Source organism: Arvicola amphibius, chromosome 8 (assembly GCF_903992535.2).
Source record: "Arvicola amphibius chromosome 8, mArvAmp1.2, whole genome shotgun sequence".
In the NCBI taxonomy this organism is placed as follows: Eukaryota; Metazoa; Chordata; class Mammalia; order Rodentia; family Cricetidae; genus Arvicola; species Arvicola amphibius.
In genome coordinates, this window is record NC_052054.1 from 45,818,590 (window position 1) to 45,845,552 (window position 26,963).

The window sequence follows — 26,963 nt, forward strand, 5'->3', positions numbered from 1 at the left end:
TAAGAGTCTTTAAGTAGGGGGTGAAATGGTCATGCAGATAGCAGAGTTGAGCTTTTGACCTCAGTGACCCTGAACTGTTCTGTGGGGCATGAAAACAGGGATGTGATTGACGGCCGTCCCAGGGCTGAGCGGCGACACTGAGTAACTAGATCTAGCACCACCACACCATCTTTAAATAGACTCTCTGTTCCTCCTATATTTATCTCATGTTCACAACATGCCATGTGAAACACATCTCTCAAAATTGTTTTTGGAATAGGTTTTCTATTGCAGCAGTAAATGAAGTGGTGAAGGGCCCGAAGCAGAATCTGTAATTACCACTCCATCCCCTGCAGGTATGGTTTAGGCCTTCTCCATCATGTTATACAGGATAATGGTTGACTGGGGTAAAGGTCAGAGTTCAGTGGTCATCTGGTAGACCTCAAGATCCCTCCTCCTATGCATCAATTTTTTTGTGACTGATAATTTACAAATTTCAAGTTATTCTACATATTTGGCAAAGAGAAGGTTAGCGGACAGTTGATACTAGAATTTTGAGACTTATAAAATAGAATGAAAAACTAAGCATTTTAAGAAAGATGGCTTAAAAACAACTCTTGGTTTTCATTCCAGATCACTAGGTTATGGTCATTCATGTTTACAAATTTAGGATTTACACATAAATTTTCCTAACCCGACGTTGCTTCTCTTGTGCATTGTATCACAACAGACATTTTCCCAGTCTGCTTTAAATGTTTTTAAGTACATTTGAACACTAAGAATTTAAATATTAACTTTGAAAATTCTCCTGTGTATTTATTCTATTTTGAAAGTGCTCTTTTTTTAAAAAAAACATTACCTCAAGGGCTGAAGTCTACTTGTATTTGTAGGAAACAAATGCTTTCGAAAGAGCAGCAGGAGATTTTTTTTTTGAGAAATGAATTAGAGTCTTGCCTAATCAAAGGGCTCCAAATTCCTTTGGCCTGTTTTTGGCTTCCAGCAGAACCCATCTCATGGGTTGGACCACTGCTTGCTCCCATCTCCACACAACTATGCCTGTAGTATTGGATGTCTCATCCTCAGCCTATATTTTGGCATCTTCCTAGACTCTAGGAAGGAAACAGAGGTATTATTATCAGGCACGAACACACCCGAAAGGAAAGTTACATATAGAGCGTGCTTAAGGTTGCTATGTGGGTTATTGCATACCACTCGTTCCATTGTTCTGAAAGTGTCCATCACTCACGGACCTTGCATCAGTTTTCAGCGGGACCAGGGGTAGCAATCAGAGGTCTGTAGCCTTCAAATTTAAGAACTGTTCTCCTGCTTGAAAGGGGAAGGAAGAAGTTGAAGGCACACCTTCAACAGTAACCTGTTATTATGTATAAACAGGCCCCCACTCTGGTTGAGGCATGGATTGCAAACTATCAGGGAAATTGTCCTGACTGGGGATAACAGTTTAACATCTATTGGAACAAGGATGGTATAATATGTCACATGATAAGTTCACATAGTCCTACTTGATTGTCACCATATTTCCTACTTCCAACCATGGGTTTAGGGAGATTATGTCACAGATGCAATACTGCTAAGTAACTTCAGAAAATTCAGTTGAGTCCTTAAAAGAGCTGTCTCCCTTGGGTTGAAGCACTGAAACTTACTCTGTTGCTATGTATATGTTGCTCAGTCTGCCTATAAATTATCTTTTTCAGTTCAAGAAGAAGAACAATGGCTCTTTTTATCCAGAAAAACTTCTCTAAGAAAGAGGTCCTTAAAGTACTTGGTAGAAGAAGCACATTGCCTTTGGTCAGATACCATACGCCATAATATTACAGGTCAGTCTAACAGAAACATGCCTCGTCACCGTAAAAGAAAATATTGGAATGCTGGATGGAATTTTCTAGAACAGATGAATATTAAAATTTGTTTTCAGAAGCTGGTGCTAGCTATGGGGATCTCATAGATCCCCAAACATTACAGGATATTGGCAATGCTCTTGGTTACCCTCTTGGAACTTGAAGGAAGATGCTGTTTTCTGAAACACCCATTCTTTAGTCATAGAACATGGAGAGATCAAACTGGGTAAAGACTTGGAAGCTTTAATCCCTTTCTAGATAGCTTTCCCAGTGCTGAAATGTGCTAAGCAACACTACAGGGCGACTATAGAGACAACTACAGGACGACTATAGAGAAACTATTTTCTTGTTGGTACTAAGCAGTTGTGTATCTGAACTCACAGTGGCTGTGAGCAAATGCACAAGATTGATCTGAGAGATCACCATACAGACCCAACCAAGCATGGAGAGGGGATAGTACATGAAACTCAGGCAGATATACTGACTGAGGAGCTATTGACAACTGATACTGCTATTGGGAGATGGAGAGTCAGTTTTCTTCAGTGACCCTGAGAGGCTGCCCATATTCTCAAATGGGACCATTTTATGGACTCAGAGGGCTTGGAAAATGAGAATACAGGAATTTAGGAGGGAATAGTGGTTGGGGTAAAGGATGGTGGGGAGAAAATGGGGGATGGATTTCATCAAAAAACATTTATGAAACTTTCAAACAATAAAAATTATTCAAAAAAGCTTTCATGTTTGGGTATGTAGCCCACTAATGGGGGCATACTTAAACATGTCCGAGGCTTGAGTCTTTCAGCACTAAACAAATAACCCCACACCAAATCCTCTTTACCCCAGTTTTCCCAATATTTCTAGAATTGACTATCTTGAATATTTGCAGACTATACTATTCTAAAATTCTTCAAGTATTTTATGTACATTATGAATATACCCAACATATTTGCACAGGTAAGTTATATATACTAGAAGAATTCAGAAGAATATTTTTAAATTATAAGAGCTTCTATTTGACTTTAACAAACATTAAAGACAGATTCACCTCATTCTAAGTTTTTCTCTTCCTGTGGACATTTAACCACATGTATGTTCTTGCTTGACTCTTCTAGGGATAGCAGTCAATGTCCAACAGCAGGTGGTTTATTTCTCAGAAGGAACTTCCATATGGATGAAGGAGGCAGCCAACATGTCTGATAAGTCTGATCTGAGAAATTTTTACAGAGGCTCAGGCCTAATCTCTTCCATCTCCATAGACTGGCTTTACCAGAGGATGTATTTCATCATGGGTAAACAGGTTAGTCTGCATGAATATACTTAGTTATCAATATTAACATTCATATTTGGTGGTAAACATGACATCATCTGATGGAGGAGAGTTTATCTGTCTATGTTTCTTTCATTGGTTAATTAATAAAGAAAACTGCCTTGGCCCTTTAAGAACAGAAAATTAGGCAGGTGAGTAGACAGAACAGAATTGTGGGAACAAGGAAGTAGTAGAGTTGGAGAGACGCTTCAGGCAGTCACGATAGTGAGTCTCCATGCTGCTCCTCTCCGAGATGGACGCAGGTTAAGATCTCTCCTGGTAAGCCACAACCTCGTGGTGCTACCCAGATATTAAATATGGGTTAAAGGAAGATGTGAGAATAACCAATAAGAGGCTGGGAAACTATGGGCCAGGCAGTGTTTTAAAAGAATACAGTTTCCGTGTGTAATTATTTCGGGGTGTAAAGTTAGCCGGCCGCCGGGTGGCAGGACGCAGCCCCGCCATATCCCACTACAGATTGGCGCTCCAACGTGGTGACTAAATCCACTTAAAAACCTTTGCCCGCTTGGGATCGGAAAGAAATTACTCTGAGACCATGCCAATGGCTCACTGCTCCCTGCCTGCAACCTGGCAGATGGCGAATCAGGCTTAGGCGAGCGGGAGGCAGCAGGCATTTGCGGATTCCTGCCGCCATAGAGAGAGAGGTGTTTTCAGTCTGCGCAGTGCCTCTGCGCATCTGATATTGGCTGTAAGTGGATTAAAAGAGTTTCTGTTCTGCACGCTCAGTATCAAAATTAAAACTGCTTGAGTGCGGCTCCAATGTCGACGGCTGTGGTGCCTGGAACTGGTGTGCGGCCTGACTACTTATTTCAGATACTAGATCAGCAATGAATCATGGACCTAGAACATCTAGCCCATCTACATTAATCTGTGTATCGCATGTGGCTGTGGCTTACCCAGTAAAGTTCTGGTGTCTGTCTCCAGAGGGGCTACATGGTGTCTCTCTGACTCTGTCTCCTTTCTCCCAGCATTCAGTTTTATTTTCCCCTTCCTAGCTAAGTTCTGCCCTGCTGTAGGTCCAAAGGAGTCCTTTTTTAACCAATGATATTCACAGCATTCAGAGGGGAACCCCCACATTACCTAGCAAGTTTTATTAATGATAATTATCTACTTTAAGAAAGTTCTTTTATTTGTGGCATCACTGTGTAAGACTATCTATCATAAAAAAAGTCCGCTGAACCTTTAACTGTATGGTAACCTGGGTGTATTTTAATAGGCCTCTGAAAATATGTTAGTACTGGAATCTTTAAGAAGACACAGTCTTCTTAACTTAAACTTGTGTTTCAAGTTTTCATTTTATAAGTTCATATTTATTGACTTGAACAAAGGCTGTTGCCCCACCTGAAGTTCAGAAGCTTATATATAGTGCAAATTTAAAATAATTGGGTACTTCTGTAAACCAACCAACCAATCAACGAACCAACAAACAAATAAGAACAAAACAAAAACCCACCATATTTGCATACTAATGGTACTAAAGAAATAAAACTCATTAGAACATAAAATAGAAAGTTCCTTTTTCTCCCCCATACTGACTATTTTGTATAGCCCAGGCTAGCCTGCTATTCACCATCTTCCTGCCTCAGACTCCTCAGCTCTGGGATTGTAGCTGTGCACCAATTAAAGTACTCATTAAGTTCTTTTCTTGTGTGTTTCATAAAGTCCACAGTGATCATCACAACTCCAGGTACCAAACTGCTTAGGAAACACTTGGTGCCAAGATGAATGCACACAGACATTAATCCTGTTGCTGTATTTTTGATTTCTAGGTATATGCTTGTGACTTAGAAAATTGCTCAAATTTTGAGGAAATTACTCCGTTATCTATTATTGCACCTAGAAAAGTTGTGGTTGATTCCTATAATGGGTAAGTGTTAGCCTTGTAAATATGGGTTCTCTTCCCTTGGCAAAAGTCTCTGTGAAGTTTGCTTGTCAGTGCAGCCCTATAACACCTGACGAGTTCAACTGAGCACCTTATTTCAGGTCAATTTAATTAAAATTGCTTTCAAATTTGGTTGTTTCTTCTTCTACAGCAACTATAGTAACATGGAAATGACCTTTTGCCAGAGACCTTGGGACTATGATTCTAATCCAATACTTTATGTTAGGAACCAATATCTCATTGCTCCCTCCAGTGGCCATGGTGAGAAGCTGCTTTCATCACGTGCTTTTGTAACTGAGCCATTCAGCTCCCTTTCATCCTCTAGCCTGGCTCTTGGTGCCTATCAAGAGGCTGTTTTACAAGTTGGCTACTACCATCCTCCCTTATGGGACAGGATTTGGGGATTAAGAAACAGGTACACATCTCAACTGTAAGGCTCCCTTTCCCTGATGGGAAAAATAAAAACAAACAAAAAGAAACACATTTGGTCTCAGCTGGGCTGTGCAGTTGCAGTGCAAGAAAATCTGTGGCATTGCTTTTGACAATGAGGTGTAGAATTAAATAAATTCTGAGGAATGAGATGAAGATATTTTATTTATGTCAGATGTTTATGAATGTGTTTCGGCAAAAACATAGACAGTTAGTTTGGGGATTATTTGGCCTTAATATGATCAAATAACATTTTTAAACTAATAAACACGTCCAATGTGGGTAAGATTAAACATTTTGCTTTGTTGCAGGGATAAATTTGCTTTCATTTTGAATGAATGAAAAATAGAGCATATATTTTCTCACACTATCATTCTCAGAAAAAGATTGCTCACTGTTATTTAAAGCCAACTTTCTTATTTGTATTCTTTACAAATTCTTTACAATTTTTGAAATTGAATGGTGTGTGTGTGTGTATGTGTGTGTGTACATGTGATAGATGCATGGCACAAAAAAACATGTTAGAAGTTAGCGTATACGTGTGTGGAGGACAGAGGACAACTTTCGGTGTTAGTTCTGGCTCTCTACAGTGTGTTTGTGACGTGGATCCTTGTCATTGCTCAACAGTTTAGCCGGCCCGTGGGTCTCAAGACTCTCCCTCCTATCCCGCCTCTGGAGTCCTGGCATGCTCTTTGCACCGGACTCTACATGGGTTCTGGTTATTCACACAAAGGTCTTGTGCAGAAAGCACATATATTCACAGAGCAATCTCTCTAGCCCCTGAAATTAATTTTTATTTTAGGTTTGAATTCCTGAACTATAGATTTTTTTTTTTGAGCTCAGGCTGATCTCAAAGTCACTAAATAGATGAGGATGACCTTGAACTTCTGATTCCTCTGCTTCCATCTCCCAAGCCCTGGGATTACATATGTGAGCCATGATGCCTAGTTTTATGAAGTACTGAGAAACTCAGGCCTTTGTGCATGCTAGTACAAGCAATTTACTAGTTGAGCCACATCTCTATTTTAAATTATAGATTTATAAACAAAACAAACAAACAAAACCCCTAAACCTTGTGATATAAGATAAGTTCTGTAGACTTTCTAGATGTTTTTAAATAACATTTTTTGAGACAGGTTCTCAATGTAGCTCTGGCTGGTACTGGTACTCACTGTACAGCCTCGAACTCATGGAAGTCTGCCCCCATCTGACTCTAGAGTGATTGATTTAAATACATGCAACCTGTACAACCAACACCCCAGTTTTTAAGACAGATCACTTTATTGTGAAGAATTTGCATGCAAAATATCACACAGCTATATCAAGGTAACCAACCACTCAAACACTTATCCTGCCCACCCAGGCTCTACTCTGTTGTGAAATTCTGTACAGTGAGGATGGCCTTTCTGAAGCAGTGAAGCTTCACTTGGGCTTTTGTGCTTTTCCTGTCAGTTATAGTTTTATTTGCTTATATCTACCACAAAAAGAAAGCTATGACAGAGTTGAAACTAGAAAAACAATGAGCCTTATATCTTTTTCAATGACTCATGTCATGTGTCCTTTTTTTTTCTTTCAGTTTTTCGAGACAGGGTTTCTTTATGTAGCTCTGGCTCTCCTGGAACTCACTCTGTAGAGCAGGCTGGTCTTGAACTCACAGAGATCCACCTGCCTGTGCCTCCTGAGTGCTGGGATTAAAGGTACGTGCCACCACTGCCCAACTCACATGATCTTTTGACTGTGTTTCATACCTTCCTCACCAATACTACCCTTTCTCAGGCTCCTTTCTAAATGTTATACTGCAGTACACGTACAGCTGTTTACACGTATATGTGTATGTAGTAGGCTAGGATCCACATATGAGGGTGAGCAGGTGGTGTTTTTCTGTCTGAGTTTGGGTAACCTTGATTAATATTATAGTTTCTATAGTCATCCATTTTCATCCAAATTGCATGATTTCAGTTTTCTTTATAGCTGAATAATATTCTATTTGGTGTACGTCCCACATTTTTGTTACCCGTTCTTCAGTTGTTGGACAACTAGACTGATTCCATTTTCTTGCTATGGCAAACAATGGGTGCAAATATCTCTATGGCACGCTACGGAGTTCTCAGGGATATATGCCCAGGAGTGGAATAACTGTATTATTGGTAGTTCTGTTTTAAATTTTAAATCTAAGCTGATTTCCACAATGGCTGTATTAACTCGTGCCCACCAGCAGTGAATAAGTGTTCCCTTTTTGCACACCCTCTCCAACATTTGTTATCAGATTTCTTGACACTGGGCTAGGGTGTCAAACCCATTTGGGCTAGGGTGAGGGTGGTATCTCAGTGTAGTTTAAATTTGCATACCCCTAATGGCTAGGAATGCTGGATGCTTTTAAAAATAGTTCTTAGGGGCTGGAGCAATGGCTTAGTGGTTAAGAGCATTGGCTGTTCTTCCAGAGGTACCACACGGTGGGTTTACAACCGTCTCAGAGGAATCTGATGCCCTCTTCTGGTGTAAAGTTTGTTTAAGCAAATAGAGCACTCCTATACATAAAAAATAGTTATTGGCTCCTTTGTGCTTCTTTTGAAAACTGTCTATAGAATTCATCAGATCACTTATTGATCGCAGTTCTACTTCCTTAGTATTCAACTTCTGCAATTTTTTTTCTAAATTTTCAATCTTATCCCCTTTTCTGATGTGTAGCTGGTTTAGATTTTCTCCCATTCTGTGTGGACTGTCGGCTTGCTCTGCTGATAGTGTCCTTTGCTGCGCAGAAACTTTTAAACATCATGTAGTCTCAGCTGCTGATACTTGGGGTCATTTCCTGTTCTGTTTAGAGAGTTCTTCTCTACCTGGTGTTTTGTTTGCTTCTAGCAGTTTTGGTTTTTCAAGTTTTAAATGAAAAGTTTTATTATTAGTTTATAACCATACCGCCTGAATGCATGCAGTCTTGTTTGGTCCAGATCTTATTTCCCTTATTTGTGAGCCTATGAAATTCTCTGTTGCTGTTGGCAGTTACACAACATGATCATTCTGTGGATAATGAACTTCGCTTACCAAATCAGCCTTTCAAACATACCATGGGGTTCCTTTTCTCCATCAGAATAAAATGGATTTGTGCTTAGATTTTGAAATATGACCAGAAAAGATCCTAATGATAATTAGGATTACATCAATTTTTTTTATACTTATGTATTACCAAGATCTTCCTTTCAATAATGTTTTACACTGTGGTAGTACCTTTGTTAGTCAGGGAGGCTGAGACTCAAGCCGATCCAGCGATTGTCCACACTGCTTTACAATGAGCCAGGATAGGACCCTTTACATCTGGCCCTTCTGATCATTTTCTACTTTGACAGGGAAGTTTCTATAAAAACCAGCAGGCAGCTTCCGGTAGCTCTGTGTCCTTAGGACACTGGATGTCTGCGGCAGTTTACAGCTGTCTTTGCATTCACAATGGTGTTCTACTTTCCCACCACTGCGTCCTTCCCTTATGGACTTTCTACTCGGTATGACTCCTGACTCTTCCTTGTTGTCAGGGTTTCTGTCCTGCCCAGTTCTCACAGTCCCAAAGAAATCACACAGAGGTCTACATCAGTTATAAACTGATTGGCCCCTTATCTCAGGCTTCTTATTAACTCTTATAACTTATATTAGCCCATTATTCTCGTCCATGTCAGCCACATGGCTCAGTACCTTATTCGGAGAGGGAGTCACATCTTGCTTCTTTTATGGCTGAGTCACGACTGCAGACTAGTGACTTCTTCCTTCTCAGAATTCTCTTGTTCTCATTGACCCAACTCTACTTCCTGTCTGATTGTTCCACCCATACTTACTGCCTGGCTACTGTCGCCAGTGTTTATTTAAAATTTAATTGACAGAATACAGACCATTGTCCCACACCACTTCCCTTCTTCCCGTCTTTTGCATTCTGCCTCTCACTTTGGTCTGTTTTCTTCTTCTCGTTCCCTTTCCTCTTCTTCCTTCTCCATCTTTCCTTCATGTAGTGAGCAGGGTAGGAGCTCTGCTTTCTTCCCTGTCTCAGTTTGAAGACTGTGCTTCAATAATCCAGTTTTCCCTTTATATATTCTGTTTCTCCAAATACTTTTTTTTTAAAAAAAACAATTTTGAATTTGGTAGAGCAGACAGTCAAGAGCCATTCTTTCTGTCCTCTCCTTGAATGGGTCAAACAACATAGATTCACATCTCAAAGTGAGCTTGCATCTCAGGGTTTTTACCTGAGGCTGTAATGTGGTTGTAGTTATCAAGATTTGGGAAGATCATCAAGAAGAATTACCATAGACTGAATATTGACAAGGAGGAGGGCCTAACAGTTGTCATTTACATTAGAATGTAACATTGCATGGGGTTCTGACAAGATATTTTGGATGGTATGAACCCACTAGCATCTATTTTCATGTTCACAAATTCTTAGTCAACAAATTAGCTGTTTTATATATACCAGTTAAAAAATTTTAAATATTTATTTTCTGTGTATGAGTGTTTTGCTTCTTATATGTCTCTGCACCAATTTATGCCTGGTTTCTGAGGAGGTCAGGAAGATTGTGGTGGCCCACAAATGACTCAGTTTCCTTCTGGAGCCTATTCTGACTTATAAGTCCTTAGACTTCAAGTTTGCTTGTTTCAGTCCCCTTGAGGGCTCTGAGAAAGTTCTGATAAAGCCCACGGGAAAGAACTTGTTATCTACTAAGACACAGGCTGGTGAATGCCAGCTGAAGGCACATATGAATAGAAAAGGAAATTGCTGGCTGCTAGCAGGACTCACACGATAAACAGCGAGCTTGCCTGCGCTTTCTCCCAAGGACAGTCCAGGAAGGTGGTTAACTGACTCCACTGCTTTTTGTCCTGCCATCTGCTCTTAATCTGTATAAAAGCAAGTTCTGAAAAAAGCTCTGGGCTGTTTGGTGTTGACCAACAGACATCCCGAATCTTTCCTGTGCCTCAGTCTCAGTTTCTTTCATCTGTCATTTCCTCAACCCTCATGCCCCCTATCAGGCACCCAGGTTGATTCGGCAGCAGGCTCTGACAGAAGAGGGTATCAGGTCCCCTGGTTTGATGTTTGTGAGCTACCATGTGGGTGCTGGGACTCGAACTTGGGTCCTCTGGAAGAGCAGCCAGTGCTCTTAACTGCTGCACCTATCTTTTCAGCCCTACTGATTAAAATTTTACTTTGATATTTTATTGCCCATAAAATATCTAATGGTATCTTTTCTTTTTCCATATTAGAAGATCACTAGATTCCACATAGGGCCTACATTTTTGAAATATATTTACTTTTGTTTTCATGTGTGTATGTTGGTGTACATTTGAGTACAGGTGCCCCTCAGATGGCAGAGGCCTGAAGTCCTCTGGATTTGCAGGCTTTGTGAGCTGCCTGATATAGGTATCAGGAATAGATCCTGTCCTCCAGAAGGGATAGAAAGTGCGCTTAACAGATGAATCACCTCCCAGACCTTAGCCTTACAATTCTTCTATTCTTTCTCCTGATAGTTGGGTGGTCCTGCTAAGCCTCTTTGGTCACTTGTTGCATATTCTCCATTGTTTGCAAAATGAAACATATATTATTATAATTGCCTGACCTACTGATAAGCAATTTTTTTTAAAAGTTTAGATGACTCCAGATACAAAATAGTTCAGTTAATTGTAGCAAAATGCAGAGTTTAAGTGTTTTGTTTCTTCTGTTTATCATTCTCAGTGCAAGAGAAAATTTATTGACAGAATTCAGCTTAAGAATTTGGATATTCTAGAGGAAATATTTTTAGAAATTCATGTGGGCTGTGTGTGTGTGTGTGTGTGTGTGTGTATGTGTGTGCGTGCATGTGTGTGTGTGTGTGTGTGTGTGTGTGTGCTGCGTGCGCCCCCGCCCTTGTCTGTTCTTGCACACGGAGTGACTGGAGGTCAAAACTGGGTGCATTTCTCTATCACATTCGTGTTTTTGTGACGGGGTCTCCCGCTTAACCTGCAACTCATCATTTTCTGATAAACACACTTGCCAGTGAGCCTGCAGGAGTTGCACCCCCAGTCCCATGGGAGTTGCAGGTGTGCACATCTGTGCTTGGTTTCTTCATGGGTTCTGGGATCCACACTCAGGTCTCCATGCTTATCTGGAGGGTACTTTCCTCACTTGGCCATATCCCCAGCCCTAACTATGTGATTTGTATATGTTATGCTGCCCCTGAAGTCTTTACGGATACTTTTTAGTCTTAACTCTGATTCTTCAAAAGGCCCCTTGTAGGAATTAAAAGACCATACATCACCATACAGGATGGAGTGCACAAGCCTTAACTTCTAGCTGTAATCAGCTGGGCGTATTTCTAGCTTTGACCTCTATCATTTTGCACTTCCAGAAGTCCTGGGATATGTGGTACTGATTTTGTAATAGGCTAAAGCAGTTAGCCCAGAAAATCACACAGCTACCCTTTCGCTGAATTACTCCTGTCTTCTTTTGTTCCCCTGTCAGGTATGTCTTTTATCTCCTGAGAGATGGCATTTACAGAGTCAATCTCCCTTTGCCATCTGGCAGGCACACGGAAGCTGTGCGCATCGTGGAGAGTGGCACACTAAAGGACTTTGCCGTAAAGCCCCAGTCCAAGCGAATCATCTACTTCAATGACACCATGCAAGTCTTCATGTCCACATTTCTGGATGGCTCTGCTTTCCATCAGGTGCTGCCTTTTGTCTCCCTTAAGGACGTGAAGAGCTTTGCTTGTGAAAACAACGACTTCCTCATTACAGACGGCAAGGCCATTTTCCAGCAGGACTCCTTGTCTTTCAATGAGTTCATCGTCGGATGTGACCTGAATCACATAGAAGAATTTGGCTTTGGTAACTTGGTCATCTTTGGCTCATCTATCCAGTCGTACCCTGTGCCAGGCCATCCACAGGAGCTCTCGGTGCTGTTTGGTTCTCAAGAGGCCCTTGTGCAATGGAAGCCTCCTGCTCTCGCCATAGGAACCAGTGAGTACGCTGTGTGCAGGGTGACTAGAGGCCAGCTGAAAAGGAGAGAGGTCAGCTTAGAGATTCAGTTTTTAGAGCCTGCATCAAGTCTTCAGTCAAGGGCAACTACTTAGCTCGAATAGTGTCTTTACATTTTTCTTGCATTTATTACTAGCCTTGTGGTAGGATGGTCTTTATATTCCATTGGTAGATCCCAACAGAATAGCCCAGCCATTTTCGGACATCTATTATGAGGTATACTACTATCTAGTCTGAATGAAGACTAAGCAGAAGGATGACACACTTGGGCTGAGGGGCTTGCATGAATTTCGGCTATTCCCTGAAGCTCTCTGAGCTTGACTCTCCATCTCTGGATAGACAGAATACAACACATGTGGTCGGAAGCAAGTTGGCTCTGGAGCTTTTTAGTTAAAAGAAGGGTAAACGATCCCAGTCTGTGGACAGATGGTCTTTAACTCTGGGTTGCTGTGGAAGCAGCTGTAGACCAGATGTAAATGGACAGTTGAAGCTGTGTTCTCGTGGGACTTTTCAAACAGAAGCAGAGAACAGCTTTGCCCCATGGGCCATCTTTTGGTAATCTTTAATCATCTTCAGGCAGTAAGGTTTAGTAACCTCGGGCAAGTTTTACTGTATGACAAACTGATTATGCTTGTTTGCTGCATATCTCAAAAATAGCTGAAAATGAGGGCTGGGCTTGTAGCTCAGTTGGTTGAGTGCTTGCCCAGCATGCACAAAGCCCTGAGTTCAATCCCCAGCAATGCATAAACTGGACATGGTGATGGACACCTGCAGTCTCAGTACCCAAGAGGTAGGGGTAGGAGGATTAGAAGCTCAAGGTCACCCTCAGTTAGGTAAGAAGTTGAGGCTAGCCTAGGACACTTGAGGATACCTTCTCTGCCTCTCTCTCACACTCACATTGAGAATAAATGGCAGGTTCCTCCCAAGTTGATTTGGTTTCTGGTAATTACATTGGATATTAATTATTTTTATTAAGAGCCTGGTTATGCCTGGTAGTGTTATAGAGAACCTCTCTTACATGACGCAGAGTCTACCATGTAGAAGGAATGACAGTCATAGCTGGGCATGGTAGCACGTGCTTATAATCTCAGTGCTTGAGAGATAAAGGCAGGAGGATTTTAAATTTAAGGCAAGCCTGGGCTACACAGTGAAATCTCAACTATTTCTTCGTTCTTTCTTTCTTTCTTGTATTTCTTTCTATTTCGTCCTTTCTTTCTTTCTTTCTTTCTTCCTCCTCCTTCCTTCCTTCCTTCCTTCCTTCACTTCCTTCCTTTCTTCTTTCTTCTTCTTCTTTCTTTCTTTCTTTCTTTCTTTCTTTCTTTCTAGCTTTTCAAGACAGGGTTTCTCTGTGTAGCTTTAGAGCCTGTCTGAGAACTCACTCTGTAGACCAAGTTGGCCTCAAACTCATGGAGATCCACCTGCCTCTGTCTCTCAAGTGCTAGGATTAAAGGCATGCGCCACCACTGCCCGGCTAAGTAAAAATGTCTTTAACAATACACTGTCATGGCTTTACTTGCTGGAAATACCATCTCCTTTAATAGTGCAGAGCAAGTGGCACGGGGAGGAATGGGTACTGCTGTCACTTGACTCTGTTAGTCGAGTAAGCATGGCTGCTAATTACTCTATATTTGAGATCAATTTTTCAGAATTCCTTGGTCTACCCTTGTGGTATCATCCAGGTCAATGACATCACTTAACTCTTTAGGCCCTTCTGCCTGGCAGAACTGGACTTATGAGGTGCAAGTTTCCACGCAAGACCTTCCTAAAGCTACTCGAGTTTTCTCTAACATAAGTGGGACCACGCTGAATGTACCTGAGCTGCAGAGTGCTACCCAATACACAGTTTCTGTGAGAGCGAGCTCTCCTAAAGGCCCAGGGCCCTGGTCAGAGCCCTCAGTGGGTACCACCCTGGTTCCAGGTAAGAATGCGGCCTGGGTCTGGGAGGGAGGAGAGCCGTAGCCTGAGTGTCCTGTGAGCGCTGACTTCAAACGTTATAAAGGGACAAGAACGAGCTGTGCTGACCTGTTGAGGCTGAATTTTAGGGAGGCAAATCAATCACCATGGATATTTGTATTTCTTACCTGATATCTTATATACTTTAAGACATATTTGAAGAAACATAATTTTCTTCTTCATTGATTTCTTCTTAGTTTATTAAAACATAATATTCCTCACCTTTGACAGTCTTGGAGAGAGACATTGAGGGGTCTATGAGTTACACTGAATTTCATCGTCTTGGCTCAAAGAAATGGAAAGGCAATAGTACCTATTATATAGTCATTACCACAACTCCTGCTGGGTTCTCATTATGGGATCATAGCAAACAGTGGCTGTGGGCCGTGAGAGCGGCTATGGTGACCGACCAGCAGCTCTCAACCTGTGGGCTGTTACCCCGTCAAGGTCAAACAACCCTATCGCAGGGGTCGCATATCAGATATCCTGCATATCATATTTACATTATGACTCATCACAGTAGCAATATTACAGCTATGAAGTAGCAACAAGAATAATTTTATGCCTGGGGCTCACCACAACAAGAGGAACTGTGTTAAAGAGTCTCAGCGTTAGGAAGGCTGAGAGACACTGTGCTGAATACGGCATGGCTCTGAGTGTCTGGCCTGGCACTGCTAGACACTGTTTCAGCAGCAGCAAGGCTGTGCCTCCCTCTTCACATTTGATTTCAAATATTTAAAGCTCAGAAGAACATTTAACAGGATAGATAAGTCTACTAAACAGATGCAATTGCTTATATTATTCTATAATATTTTTCAAAGTATTGATAGTTTACTTTTTTTTTAAAAAAAGTATGCATTAGTTGGGCATGTTGGCACATGGGCTTTAATCCCAGCACTTGGGAAGCAGAGGCAAGCAGACCTCTATAAATTCGATGCCATCCTGGTCTACATACAGAGTTCTAGGCCAACTAGTACTAGATAGTGAGACACTGCCTTAAGGTAGGCTTTGTGTGAAATTTCTTACTAATTTCTTTTTATTTTACCATATAGCTACTGAGCCACCATTCATTATGGCTGTGAAGGAAGATGGACTTTGGAGCAAGCCGCTCAGTAGTTTTGGCCCAGGAGAGTTCCTGTCCTCTGACGTAGGAAACGTGTCAGGTAGACATGCTCACTCCTTCATGTGTAGGTTCTTACGTGGTGCCTTGCCAGGTGACTTAGCTAAAGGAAAGCACTGAGTTCTTGCTACCAGGGCTACCAAGAAGGGAAAATTCTGTGGGTGCTGTTGTTAGGAAAGTGTCTGCTCTCAGGCAGGGATGTTATTTATTACATAAAATGTGAGGTTATGTCCTGTGTCCACTTCAGAAGGGCTTTGATTGAGGCTCATGAGTTTTAATTTACGAGCATTGTTTTTCAATAGTGACCTGTCTTGTTCTGCTAAGAGAGCTCTTTCTAAGTGATTTTCCATGACTTTGATGTGGACTGAAGCAAGAAGATTGCTGCTTATCATTTTAAAGAGTCCCGGGAAGCCCTGTTGGCGAGGAGACCTGTGAGGCTGGGCCAGGGCACTATTGCTAGAAGTGTTCTTTCTAAAGGGCTGTGACAGTGATCTTGCCTGAAGGTGATCTCTTCTGTATTATCTACTTATTTTATATTTCAACTTGGTTCTTAAGCTACGACAGCATTTCCACGCAACGAGGGAGCTGGACTGAGGCCAGTGTGGCTCCAGTGGAAAGAGTCTGGCCTGGAGTTGGTGGGAAACTTGGCTCCCTCTCTTTGATCTTTGATGTCTCAGACAGAATAGACAAGCTCATGGAATCTAAGAAAATGACAATTCAATCTGTCATCACTGTTTTAGGAGTCCAGTTAGGTAGCAAAGCCCTGGGACAATGTCACACAGATGCTCTGTGTGAATCTGTTCCTCTTCCTGGTTCCAGGGGTTGAGATTTGAGGCTTATTTTACTGAAATATTCTCTGTGTGTATGTGTGTGTGTGTGTGTGTGTGTGTAAGAGAGAGAGAGAGAGAGAGAGAGAGAGAGAGAGAGAGAGAGAGAGAGAGAGAGAGAAGATCTCACTATGAAGCCTTGGTTGGTCTGGATCTTACTGTATAGATGGGGCTGGCCTCAAATGTGCAGACAGCCTCTGCCTCCCAAGTACTGGGATTAAAAGCCTCTACCATCACAACCAGCCTTTGCTGAAATGTTTGACAGACCCTAAGTTCTCACAAACAGCTATGTCAGTGCTATACTTTACAGGCATCAATGTGATTGACTCACCCTGCTTCTCTTAGCAAACGCGAAGATAAGTGCCATTTGTTTGTCTTTGTTTTGAGATATGGATTGGTATAACAACAGCCTCTACTACAGTGACATCAAAGGCAATGTTTATGTGCGGCCCCTGAATGGGATGGATGTCTCAGAGAATTATCACATACCCAGCATTGCAGGAGCTGGTGCTTTGGCCTTTGAATGGTTGGGCCATTTTCTCTACTGGGCTGGGAAGACATATGTGGTAAGTTAGAGCCTGGTGTCTTGGGTGCTCTAAAGCGATGCCTTCCCACTTTGGTGACTTGCATGGTGTGGAACCATTTCTCCAACCATGGTAATGAATAGCTTAAGAATAAAAAGTACAGTGCCTAGCATGCAATAGGTACTAAATAATTATAAGAATTAAAATTAGGAAAATATGTAGTAAAGAGGAGCAAGGAGAAGGCTCATCCTCTGTGAAGACATGTATATCCATGTTAGTCTAAGGAAATCCCTCTTTTTTGGGGAGTCAAGGGGATGAAGGGAGTCTTGTACATGCTGGGAAATGTTCTTTCATTGAGCTACTTTCCCAGCTCCCAGTCAAATATCAAGAATGTCGCCAAGCATGTACATGCTTTTAATCCCAGTCCAGAAACCATTCTAGGGCTATATGGAGCTCTGAGTTAAGGGCAGTCTGGTCTGAGGTCTAGGCCAGGCATAGCTATCTAGAGAGACCCTGAAAAATAATAAGGCATTCATGGGTACTTTGATTGAATTTATAATTAGGAATACTGAATGCTTTAACTTTGTTTACTTCTCACAGACAAGAAAAGACTTTGAAAGTTCTACTGAGGCAGGTGCTGTATCTGTTATTTTCCAAGGCTGAGCCCTCTACCCAGCAACCATAGAGCGCAGATAGATATTTGTGGTTGAATGAGTAAATGAACATATAAATGAGTGAAAGAACTTAATAACGATTGCAATACACACCCAGAAATACTTATGCCATTTGAAAGTAATTATCTGGCAATACTGTCATGTTTTCTAGATCCAAAGGCAGTCTGTGTTGACAGGCCACACAGACATTGTTGCTCACGTGAAGCTGCTGGTGAACGACATGGCTGTGGATTCTGTCGGTGGCTATCTGTATTGGACGACGCTCTACTCGGTTGAGAGCACCAGACTAAATGGAGAAAGTCCTCTTGTACTACAGGCTCAGCCCTGGCTGTCTGGGAAAAAGGTGACAAAATAAGAATTAGGATGTAATTATTTGATGGTGCTAAATAGCGCTGTTCTATAGCAATGGTAATACTGCCTCTACTTACTGTAGCTGAGGGGGAATTCTAATAACAATGCTGTTAGAGCAGGATCACGGTATGACCAGCATTTCCCTAAACCTTATTCGGTGGTCAGAACTGATTAATTTCTAAGTTTGAATATGATACGATGATTTCTGTAGTTTCCCTTGGCAGCTTTTTAATGTTAATTCATGTATATAATGCATTCTGATCACTGCCTCACTCCCGTACTTCCCTCCCTTCCCTATAAATCCCCACTCTTGGCCGGGCGGTGGTGGCGCACGCCTTTAATCCCAGCACTCGGGAGGCAGAGGCAGGCGGATCTCTGAGTTCGAGGCCAGCCTGGTCTACAAGAGCTAGCTCCAGGACAGGCTCTAGAAACTACAGGGAAACCCTGTCTCGAAAAACAAAAAACAAAAAAACAAAAAAAAATCCCTACTCTTTCTTAGATTTATGACTTTTGGTTTTGCTCTGTGACTGATTTAGTTTAACCAGGACTGTCTGTGTGACCCCTGGATTGGAACTATGCACTGGAGCCAAGTGGGGTCGCCAGTGGACACACAACTGCAGGCAGTGTTCCTTCTCTTTCTGACTATAGAGTAGCAAATAGTCCAGCAGTGAAGGGGTAGGGCCCCCGAGCTTCTGCTCCATCTATGCCTGGGTATTGATGGGACCATTCTTGTGTGGGTTGACTTCAGGCATCATTAAGTGCAGTGAGTTCATGAATAGCACTCAGAAGATGTCATCTGTGCCCCTTCACTCTATCTTCTGGCCCTTAGACTCTTTCCACCTGTATTCTGCAGTGTCACCTCCTTTGAGGAGATGGCATATATGTCTTGTAGAGAGCCGAGCACTCATCAATAACTTATTCTTAGGCCATTGGGCATCCAACAGTCTCTACACTGCCATTGCTAAGCAGGAAGAGGCTTCTGTAGTAAAGGTTGAAAGCTGTCTTTGTTTATGGAAATGAACAAAAATATTTAGAAGGAAATTTGATGTTATCTCAATTAAGCTAAACAACTGTATTCATTTCCTTCTCTAGAGTCTGTTCACTCCCCTGGCATGGGTTTGAACTAGGTTTTCGGTACTGGGCATAGATACTTTCCTGTACAGTAGCCCTCAAATGTGGTCATAGAGTTGGTTACCCCCTGCGCTCTAGCAGTAGTGCCACTAATGCGTGAGCAGTCACACCTTGCTTGGCATGTTTGTCTTGTAGTTACTAGACTTCAAATGAGGTAAGACTATTAATACCTTTTTCTCTAAGCAGCTAGCAGAAAGCCTTCATGGACTATGAAAGCTAGCTCTCAAGGAGAACGTTTCCAACTTAGTTCCAGCTTGATTTTCCTGCTCATGTAGCCAAGATGTGTGTTATCTTCAGCAACAGGGTCCTGTCCTCTAGGTGTCTGCACCCTAGGCTTTGAGACTCAGTTTCCTCACTGAACCTATAGTTCATCAATTTGGCTAGGTTGTCTGGTCAGCAAACTCCAGGGATTGATGTTTTTTGTTTCCCTAGCACTGATGTTACAGATGCTCACTGGCACACCCTGGCTTTTACATAGAGGCTGGGGATCCAAACTCAGGTCATTATGCTTGTACATCCAGTACATCACCAACTGAATCATCTTTTGCGCTGGCTGGGCAAACCTGTAGACCTCCCCACCTTTTCTTTATGTCTCTTCTGGATTTATCACAGCCACAAGCTGCTTCCAATCAATAGACATAAGAAAACATAGTCATCTAATTGTCTGTAGAAAGACACAATTATTTTTTTTCTCATAGAAGGAAAGGTTTATTTTGAGCATGTATCTAAGATGAGAGTACCATCACCATCATGATAGTGAAGCTGGAAGCAAGCACCAGGCTTGTTGGCATGAACAAATTACACCTCAGACAGCAATCAGTAAACAAAGAGCAAACAGAATGATAAAGCTGGGAAAGAGACAATTATTATATAATGAAGAAAAGAGATACATCTAACATGAATTAATTTATTTTTTATTTGACAAATTCAATTTAGAGCATTAAACTTCAGTTTAGATCAGACTACACTAGATGTGATGACTGTTACAGACGTCTATGGGACACTGTCTAGTTAATTTAGACACAGGACTATGGACAGACACAGAAGATGAGAATGGCCATACATAGGATTTACTTATGACTGGTCACTTTGTGATATTTGGGCAAAAGACCTGTCAAATCTCTTGTTAAAACAGAGATAGTTAATTTGTGGTTTAGAAAGCTCTAGTGTATTTTATTATAATAACCAGACAAAGAGCTGAAATAACTTCATCCCAGCATAGGAGGAAAAGCCAGGCATAGAGGTGTGTTGCTTTAACCCAATACTGGTGGGGGGCATAGACAGGAGAACCCTGGGGCTTGTTGGTCCGCCAAAGTAGCCAGAGGGTGAGCTCTAGGTGCAGTGAGAGACCCTGTTTCAAAAAATAAGGTGAAGTGGAGGAAGCTGGGTGGTAGTGGCACACACTTTTAATCCTAGTATTCAGAAGGTAGAGGCAGGCAGATCTCTGTGAGTTAAAGGTTAGCTTGGTTTATAGAATGAGTTCCAGGACTGCCAGGGCTACACAGGCAACCATGTCTCAAAAACAAAGCAAAACAAAACAAAAAAGAAGAGACTGAAAGTGGACACTCAACATTGGCATCTGACCAGCATCCACACACATCCACACAAAAATGTGCTACACACACACACACACACACACACACACACACACACACACACACACACGATAAAATAGATAACTAAATAAAACTGACCTGATTTCATGTTGATTGGAAAAAAATCAGTACAACTTGAAGCATTAGGAAATAAAAGCAGGATTTAATTTTTAAAGTCTGGGGAGGACTTTTCACCTAGAGAAGGAATCAGTAGAATTCTCTGGAGGACAGATGCCATATGTGATGACATGACACTAGCAAGGTCCTATAGAAAAGTCCTTTAAGAAGGTTCCTTTGTAGTAGTGCAAACTGTCAGGAAGGGTTTTTTTAATTCTTGGACTTCTTACTGCATCCTTTTAAATTTTGGATGACTCATGATTTCTCGTTTTCTTTTCCAATTCCTTCGGCCTGCTTGTCCCCTCCCTCCTGCCCTGGCAACTTTGCATCCTCCCTTCCTCAACCTTATGTCCTTTCTGAGAAGGAAAACCTTCTCTCCTGGTCATCCTGCCTCGACTTCCCGAGTATTGGGATCACGGATGTGCTCCATCATCCCGCCTCTCCTTGTTCTTTAGTTCTGCTGTAGCTTGTTAAGGGTGCCGTCACCACTTTAATCTTTTCCAATGGTTGTGAGCATCTAGGTATGCTGTAGGCAACTCCACTATTCTCAGTTATTTGATAATATAATATCTATAAAGCCAAAGAAAGAAACAAGCAACAGAAAGGTCCCTCAATGGTTCCTCATGTCTCATGCATGCTAGTTCCTAGAACAATCTTTCCTCAGGACCCACCTAGACAAACAGATATGAAACTAAGATACAGGTTTCAATAGAAGACAAAAAAAGAGTAATAATGGGTGGTTTTTACATTTTACCTGAAAGTGAGGCCATATATACTTGATTATCCAATTATAACATATGAACATTCTTTGAATGTGTGTATCTTTTTTTTCTGTGTAACAGTCCTAACTGTTCTGGAACTAGATCTGTAGACCAGACTGGCCTCCAACTCAAAGATTCATCTGCCTCTGCCTCCTGAGTGCTAGAATTAAAGGCATGCGCCACCACTGCCCAGCTCTGTGTTTGTGTGTATGTATGTTTGTATGTATGTATGTATGTATGTATGTATCAACTGTGTCAGAATGCTTTTGGATTCAGTCAACAGAAAACACATTATTCTTTTTGGGGTAAGTAGAGTCTCATGTAGCCTAGGTTAGCCTTTAATTCTCTGTGCAACTGAGGCTGGCTTTGAACTCCTGGTCTTCTGGTGAAGACCTCCACTTCATAAATGCTGGGATTATAGCTGTGTGTGAGCAGGTGGCACACTGGAATTATATGGGGGAGTTTTAAAGCATATTAGAGATTTATTTTTGCCACCAGAGATCATAATATGACAGGATGCAGCCTAATAATTAAGACAAAAACTCTATTGTTCAGTCTTCTTGGAGAACAACTGGTTTAATCACCAGCAGAAGTCATTCCCCTGTAGGGCTAAAGAGTGTAACGTTACAGCTGGTTTTAGGCTTGATAGGAATTCCATGTCAAACAGCAGCTCTGCAGTGGGTTGGGAATTGTATTCTTTGACAGTTTTGGGGTGCTGCTCAACTGAGAACCCCACTTTGATAATCCTCAGAAGTAACCATATAAAACCAAATAATTTCTGCCTTTTGAAGGGTTGCAGGAAATCTGTGCATATTCCCATAAATAATATGATTTTGATATTTCATGAAGGTAAAAGTCCTTGAAAATAAGCCTATAGTCAGAGTCTGCCCTACTCACAAAGGTATGCTTTAGATCTGTGTTTGACTCATTTTCTTTTTGTTTTTGCAGCATGGGGGATTGAGTGTTTGTAAGCATGCTAGACAAGGACTCGACTCTGAGCTGTTTCCTCAGGGGGACATTTTCTTTCCTTATTTTTTATTTAGGTTATTGCCCTAACTTTAGACCTCAGTGATGGGTTCCTGTACTGGCTGGTGCAGGGCAATCAGTGTATTCATCTGTACACAGCTGTTCTTCGAGGACGGAGGTAAGACAGTCCCTGGAAGGCTTGAAGAGAATGCTTCCTTTCCTAATATGTCTCTTTATTTTCTGAGACTGCCCTGAGGAGAGGAGATAGGCTTCACCTAGACACAGAATTTTTGGTATCGTTATGCTCATATTTCATAGAAAATTAAATGAGAAGTTAAATTATTTGCATGCAGATGTACCTACTGTTGAGGTATCAACCTGTACCGCTGGCCAATTCATTCATCTGCAGAGGGGTATCATAATCAAGTGGGCATGTAGGCTCCTCTTGTTGGTTTCATGTGAACTGATTTCAGGGGAGAAGATGAGTGGAGTTATTAGGTAGACCAGAAAGATGCCCTTCCTGGCCAGGGACAGAGTTTATGGCACCTATGTTAATAACAAAATTGCTTTGCATCTCTGTGGATTGGGGTTCTTGTGGCTACTATACTCCAGGTAAGCAGAGCCTTCCATCCTGGGTAAATGCCCATAAATTCTTTGGTTTTTGGCTACCTGTTTTTCTAATCCTTTCAAATAGGTTTTCTTTTTTTAAAGTTACAATTGTGCTAAAACCCTAACTCATGTCTCTGTTGTTGTGTTACTGATGTCCTTGTTGACCCCAAGCTCTTCTGACTCCATCTATGCACCCTTTGAAAATTTTTGCACAGATGACAAATTTATACCTTTTTTTGTGACCTTTTTTTCTGATTGGCAACATTTTTTCTTTTTTGGTCATATATATACATATGTGTGTGTGTGTGTGTGTGTGTGTGTGTGTGTATTTATATTTCTCTGCTCCTCTCCTTTCCTTCCCCTCTTCTTCTACCCTCTCCCATGATTCCCATGCTCCCAATTTACTCAGGAGATCTTGTCTTTTTCTACTTCCCATGTAGATTAGATCCATGTGTGTCTCTCTTAGGGTCTTCCTTGTTTTCTAGGTTCTCTGGGGTTGTGAATTATAGTCTTGTTTTTTCTTTATATCTAAAAGCCACTTATGAGTGAGTATATATTATATTTGTTTTTCTGGGTCTGGGTTACCTCACTCAATATGATGTTTTCTTGATCCATCCATTTGCCTGAAAATTTCAAGATGTCATTTTTTTCTGCTGTGTAGTACCTCATTGCATAAATGTGCCACATTTTCCTTATCCATTCTTTGGTAGAGGGACATTTAGATTGTTTCCAGGTTCTGGCTGTGACAAACAGTGCTGCTATAAACATAGTTGAGCACATGTCCTTGTGGTACGATTGAGCATCCTTTGGGTATATACCCAAAAGTGGTATTGCTGAGTCTTAAGGTAGGCTGTTTCCTAATTTTCTAAGAAATCACCATACTGATATCCAAAGGGCTCTACCAGTTTGCACTCCCACAAGCAGTGCAGGAGTGTTCCCTTTACCCCACATTCTCTGGAGCATAAGTTGTCATCAGTGTTTTTGATCTTGGCCATTCTTACAGGTATAAGATGAAATCTCAGAGTTGTTTCGATTTGCATTTCTCTGATGGCCAAGGATGTTGAACATTTCCTCAACTGTCTTTCAGTCATTTTAGATTCCTCTGTTGAGATGTCTCTGTCTAGGTCTGTACCCATTTTTTATTTGATTTTTTTGTTTTTTTGAGGACCAATTTCTTGAGTTCTTTGATTATTTTAGAGATCAGTCCTCTGTCTGATGTGGGGTTAGTGAAGATCTTTTCCCATTCTGTAGGCTGCTGTTTTGTCTTGTTGACCATGGCCTTTGCTTTACAGAAGCTTTTCAGTTTTAGGAGGTCCCATTTATTAATTGTTTCTCTCAGTGTCGGTGCTGCTGGGGTTATATTTAGGAGGTGGTCTCCTGTGCCAATGCATTCAAGTGTACTTCCCACTTTCTCTTCTATGGGGTTCTGTGTGGTTGGTTTTTTGTTGAGGTCTTTGGTCCATTTGGACTTGAGTTTTGTGCATGGTGATAGGTATGGATCTACTTTCATTCTTCTACACGCGATTCTTTTTCTAAGGCCTGGAAGATCCTGGCACTAAGTTTTTCTTTTGCAACTCCAAGTGTTACGGAAACATGGGGCGAAACCAGATGTGAACGCTCTGCTAGTGAAGGAGTGAGAATTCCGGTTGTGATATATGTTACCCAAAGACAAAGATTTGTTCAAGCCTGAAACTAGTGTGTATTCTTGCAATTGCTGTATTCTGTTAATAAGAAAATTTTGTGTAAGTTCGGCAATTGAAGAAAAATAAAAACCCAATTTAGTGTAACTGTAAAAGCATGGAAAATTGTTTGTTGCAAATATTTTTTCTTATTTGCGCATTCACAGATACACATGTATTTATTTAGGAGCACATAATTTTGTGAGTGTTGTACTGACCAGACCTCCTCAAACTCCAAATGCACACTCTGTAGCTTTATGTTTTTGCAGTGCTGGGGACTCTACCATCACAGAGTTTGCAGCCTGGAGTCCTTCTGAAATTTCCCAGAATGCACTGGTGTACTACAGTGGTCGGCTCTTCTGGATCAATGGCTTTAGGATTATTACGGCACAGGAAATAGGTCAGAGAACCAGCGTGTCTGTTTTGGAGCCAGCAAAATTTAACCAGTTCACTATTATACAGGCATCCCTCAAGCCTCTGCCAGGTACATCATTTTATCCGTACCAATTCATTTTTATGTTTCACATATATGCAACACACACATATATGTACACGAACACATATATATGTATATACATATACGTGCATACATATATAGGTATATGTATATAAAGCAATATACATATAAGCACATATATAGGTGTGTGTATACATACACACACATGAATATATATACACACACACACATATACACATACATACACACACACGCACACACACACACACACACACACACACACACACACACATATGATTTTCAAGACAGGGTTTCTTTGTGTAGCCCTGGCCATCCTGGAACTCACTCTGTCCTCGAACTTATACATTTGCCTGCCTCTGTCTCCTGAGTGGTGGGGTTAACGGCATGTGCCACCCCCACCCATCTTCAACAGATAGTTTGATAGATACTCTTCCTGTTTTAACATACTTCTTAAGAAAAAAATATTAGTGTTTTTTTAATTTGTTTATAGCAAAGTTATTCTTAACTCAAATGTACAGCCTGCAAAATTTAAAGATAATTTTGCAAGATGCTTTCAAAAGAAAGGAAAAATTTGACATTTGTTTGGAAACAAGGTCTCATGTAGCCAAGATTGATCTAGGGAGCGTTTTGCAGTGCAGACTGCCCTTAAACTTCAGTGCCTCTGCCTCCACCTTGTGGTGGGACTGCGAGCGTGCACCACTACGTCGGTTTTAATTCCAAGTCTGGGCATTTCGGCTGGCTTTCCATGAATCTATTCTTAGCTTTCTCGCTGTTTCTTTCTTCCTTTTTCACTCCACAGGAAACTTTTCCTCTACTCCCAAGGTTATCCCAGATTCTGTTCAGGAGTCTTCCTTTCGGATTGAAGGACACACTTCAAATTTCCAAGTCCTGTGGAATGAACCCCCTGCCGTGGACTGGGGCATAGTTTTCTACAGCGTGGAATTGAGCGCTCATTCTAAGGTACTTAGAGTTGCTGCTTCAGTACGATTTCCCGAAGGCACTTCCTCATCGTGCCGGCAGTGTGTGTATATGCGATTTGTACACTGAGCCAAACACATCCCTTTGGTTGCTTTTCCGTAACATTTGGTTATTAAGCGTTTGCCTGAGAACATTTATACAGCTGTCTGTTTCGTGCTAATTGTGATGCCGGCTACAGTTTAACTGGTTTATCTCAAAGACGTAGCAAAAACAATTCTCAACATCTACGTTTCCAAGATTTCAAGTCTTGATTTTAGAAGTAAACCAAAATTTAGAAATGTTAGTTAGTTACGAGTGAAAGTCAATAACCTTTCCTCTAAAAGTGTGTTGTGCTTTTATTGTAGTTCCTGGCTATTGAACAGCAGTCCTTGCCCGTGTTTACTGTGGAAGGACTGGAGCCCTATGCCTTATTTAACTTTTCTGTCACTCCGTATACTTACTGGGGAAAAGGCCAAAAAACATCTCTATCTCTTCGTGCACCCGAATCAGGTAAAAGAAAATTTCTTTTTAAACAATAATAAGATGCTGATTACTTTACCTGATCTGAAGTGGATAGTCAATAATAGTTAAAATAACTTTTTGAGTTTTATGGAGTTGTATAGATTCAATAAACTTTCAATGACTTCTTGGAATTTAGAATAGTATCATCAAAAGAGGCCTGTAAATATATTCCCAAAGATGAATATTTGAAAGGTTAAGAACTATTTTGGCTCCACTGTAATGATATTTAAGAGGCAAAAACACGT

At 41.3% G+C, this 26,963-nt stretch overlaps 1 protein-coding gene across 7 annotated transcripts in view; it reads left to right on the top strand.

Moving 5' to 3' along the window:
- LOC119820744 (proto-oncogene tyrosine-protein kinase ROS) overlaps positions 1-26,963 on the top strand; it is a 98,741-nt gene that overhangs the window by 564 nt on the left and 71,214 nt on the right. For 6 of the 7 annotated variants that reach the window (XR_005286530.1, XR_005286531.1, XM_038339301.1 and 3 more), the window contains exons 2-14: positions 260-335; positions 1,692-1,814; positions 2,948-3,132; positions 4,932-5,029; positions 11,940-12,436; positions 14,160-14,372; positions 15,460-15,570; positions 16,742-16,920; positions 17,704-17,895; positions 22,551-22,651; positions 25,031-25,245; positions 26,039-26,199; positions 26,562-26,706. Coding sequence is in view for 5 of the 7 variants with exons in the window: in XM_038339301.1 (XP_038195229.1) it covers positions 3,007-3,132; positions 4,932-5,029; positions 11,940-12,436; positions 14,160-14,372; positions 15,460-15,570; positions 16,742-16,920; positions 17,704-17,895; positions 22,551-22,651; positions 25,031-25,245; positions 26,039-26,199; positions 26,562-26,706 (2,038 nt within the window). In the remaining 2 variants the exon portion in view is untranslated. The remainder of the gene's footprint in view (positions 1-259; positions 336-1,691; positions 1,815-2,947; positions 3,133-4,931; positions 5,030-11,939; positions 12,437-14,159; positions 14,373-15,459; positions 15,571-16,741; positions 16,921-17,703; positions 17,896-22,550; positions 22,652-25,030; positions 25,246-26,038; positions 26,200-26,561; positions 26,707-26,963) is intronic. The other variant, XM_038339303.1, reaches the window with a different exon arrangement.